Here is a 2,708-nt window from a genome sequence, read left to right as displayed (position 1 = left end):
GGAGATACCGACGGTAGAGTTCCCGTACTTGGGACAAGGTACTGCATAAATAAATTAGAATTACCCATCAAGACGACTTGGAGGCCGTGGTATCACGAGAAACAGGTGAAAATGATCGCACTCAAAAATGATATTAATTGATATCTCATCATATAGTACGAGTTAATGGAAGTGTGATCAGATATATGTTTTGTCTTATGATTGTTAGGTAAGTGGATGGTTTCAAGAATATGAAGGTCTAACGTTTGCAACGTTCAAAGGAGCAGGACATGATGTACCTTCGTTCAAACCCAGCGAATCCCTTGCGTTTTTCTCGGCCTATCTAAATGGAGTTAATCCTCCTTTATCGCGATAGAGAAAACCTATATTATACTGAAAATTATATTGATAATAATAATAAGGAAATAGTCCACCGGATCATCCAAGATTTTATACTATTTTAGGAGTCATACTTCCAAATCTAAACTAACTGGTAATGAGGAGATGCACCAATGCCATTTTGTATATTAAAATATATCTTATAACAAATTAAAATTTTCTAATATATATAGATCCATTTCACTTTGAATATGAGATTCTTACATTTTTTAAAGACAATCCATATAGCTATCATAAATCAATTTGAAAACAACATAGTTTCCAAATCTTTCACACTCACATCTATCTTAACAGTATGCACAAACACACACAAATACACACTATTTAACATGTAACAGAGTAATGATTATTTACCAATCTATACATAATAATATATAATGATAAGAGATTAATTAGTAGAAGCATGGTGAGAATATTGGTTGGATCATTGGTGCCGGATTCCGCTGCGAGGCGACAATCTTGAGAGGCTTACGATGATCATCAAGCTGTGAGACCATAAAGCGTTTTTGAACACGATAACTTCTTCTCAAGCACATAGATGTTTTCATGGCTCCGTATTCGTCCTCCTTATATTCAAGAATATTTGGCATGCTGGTCAAAAGCAAAGGAAGAATCATAAAGTCATCACCATGTGACATCAGTGGCAAAGGCTCGGTCTCTGCTTGTTCATAAACATTCACAGGATCGAAGAGAGCCTTCTTAATGTCTTGAAGCATCTCCGTATCGGAATCGTAGCGGTTCTTCTTGTTAAAAAACATCTCGAAGACTTTACAACAAGACAGGTGAATCTCTTTGCATGGTTTTGGTAAATCACTTAGTCCATCTACTAGTACATGCTCCAGTAACTCTTTCCTTTTCGAATCGATTATCTTTTCGATATGAGCGATCGAATCCTCAATCTCGAGGTCTGGATGATTCTTCAAGTGGAGCAGCACGGAATTGATCTTCCCTTGTTCTCGTTCCTTCTGCAAAATAACGTTGCATGACAAATTTGATCTTTTAAGTACAAGAGTGAGAATAAAAAATTAGAAATTTATTCTTTTAACCTCACACTATCCAAGTCACAGGATTAACCCCCTTAAATTAATTTCAATTGACTAGACCCCCAAAAAAAAACGTTGAATCACCTGATAACTTTGTAGATCATTTAAGAGTCGAGGTATGATCATGAGCAATGTTGTCATATTATCGTAATTCCCGGGTTTGAGTTTGTCTTGGGAAAAACAAGGATCTACGAGATATGATATGGAAAGAGCAACGGTGTGTGCTGCGATTGAGATCATTCCGTTTCGAATATATTCTTCCATGGGAGGTGTGTGTCCCTTCTTACTCCATTCAGCTTCACGTAGCCATGACTCAAATGTTTCACCCCACTACATATATAGTTATAACAGATTAACAGAGACCAATATATAATAATCCTTAGTTGACGCTTAATAAATTGATTTTTTTTTTCTTTTTTCTCTTTTTAACACGCGCGTGAACCTAAATTTATCGAAAGATATGTCATTTCCTTCAAAAATGTATGTTTTTGCCCTTTTTTTTTTATGGATTGGGTCGAGTAATTAAAGAGACATACGATGTTGCGAAGATGGACGATTATGTCGGTTCCGTGATGCTTACGACAAGTATCTGCAGTTTCACTTACAATATCATCAAGTGCTTTAAAAATGATCTTGCCGTAACCTTTAAGCTCCTTTCCTTCCCATCTATCATTTATACGTAAACAATAATTGAATCAATTAGAATCAACAAAATAATAAAGTGCTTATGAAACGTAAAATTATGCTTATTATCCATAATTTATATTACATTATTACCCTTTACTTTACTAATTATCCCATGTGCGGTTTTCTAGAGTTCTTTTTTCATTTTTTTTTAAATAGTCAATATGGCTTTTGATTTTATGAAGCTGTTGTTTTTTTTAATGACTAATAAAACAGCTGAAAAGATAGTATTTTCTCTATCATTCTTTTTTGGTTTTTTAAACGAATTTCTTATTTCTCTATCATTCTTTCTCATGAATTTACAGAGATCTCAATCAGTTCAAGCTAATAGTTTAATTTCTATAGTTTTTTTCTTTATAAATTAAAAAGTAAATTGGGATTATCTTAGTGTTCTTAATATTCTCAGAATCAATGGATCAATAGCTTATCTCCAGGTATGTTCTAATCACGCCAGCTAGCATAACTTAATTTTAAATAATAATTTACCTTAAGACTGCTTTCGTTAGAGCTTCCAAATCTTTGAAAGAACCTTCTTCATCAAAGAAATCATCGGCAACTGTGATGAGGATGGCACTCTTTGCTGTAAGCTTACCAAGTTTGATG

At 34.0% G+C, this 2,708-nt stretch overlaps 2 protein-coding genes across 2 annotated transcripts in view; one reads left to right on the top strand and one right to left on the bottom strand.

Annotated features, from left to right (window-relative positions):
• Positions 1-355, top strand: part of LOC104752778 (serine carboxypeptidase-like 32) — a 3,658-nt gene extending 3,303 nt beyond the window's left edge. The window contains exons 9-10 of the mRNA XM_010475011.2: positions 1-105; positions 209-355. The exon at positions 1-105 is cut by the window's left edge and continues 3 nt beyond it. Of these exons, the coding sequence (XP_010473313.2) occupies positions 1-105; positions 209-355 (252 nt within the window). The remainder of the gene's footprint in view (positions 106-208) is intronic.
• LOC104754111 ((E,E)-geranyllinalool synthase-like) overlaps positions 604-2,708 on the bottom strand; it is a 6,056-nt gene continuing 3,951 nt past the window's right edge. The window contains exons 10-12 of the mRNA XM_010476264.2: positions 1,958-2,087; positions 1,506-1,751; positions 604-1,343 (exon numbers count right to left, since the gene is read on the bottom strand). Of these exons, the coding sequence (XP_010474566.1) occupies positions 771-1,343; positions 1,506-1,751; positions 1,958-2,087 (949 nt within the window). The 3' untranslated portion in view covers positions 604-770. The remainder of the gene's footprint in view (positions 1,344-1,505; positions 1,752-1,957; positions 2,088-2,708) is intronic.

Source organism: Camelina sativa, chromosome 16 (assembly GCF_000633955.1).
Source record: "Camelina sativa cultivar DH55 chromosome 16, Cs, whole genome shotgun sequence".
NCBI lineage: Eukaryota > Viridiplantae > Streptophyta > Magnoliopsida > Brassicales > Brassicaceae > Camelina > Camelina sativa.
This window is presented reverse-complemented; position numbering and strand designations above follow the sequence as displayed.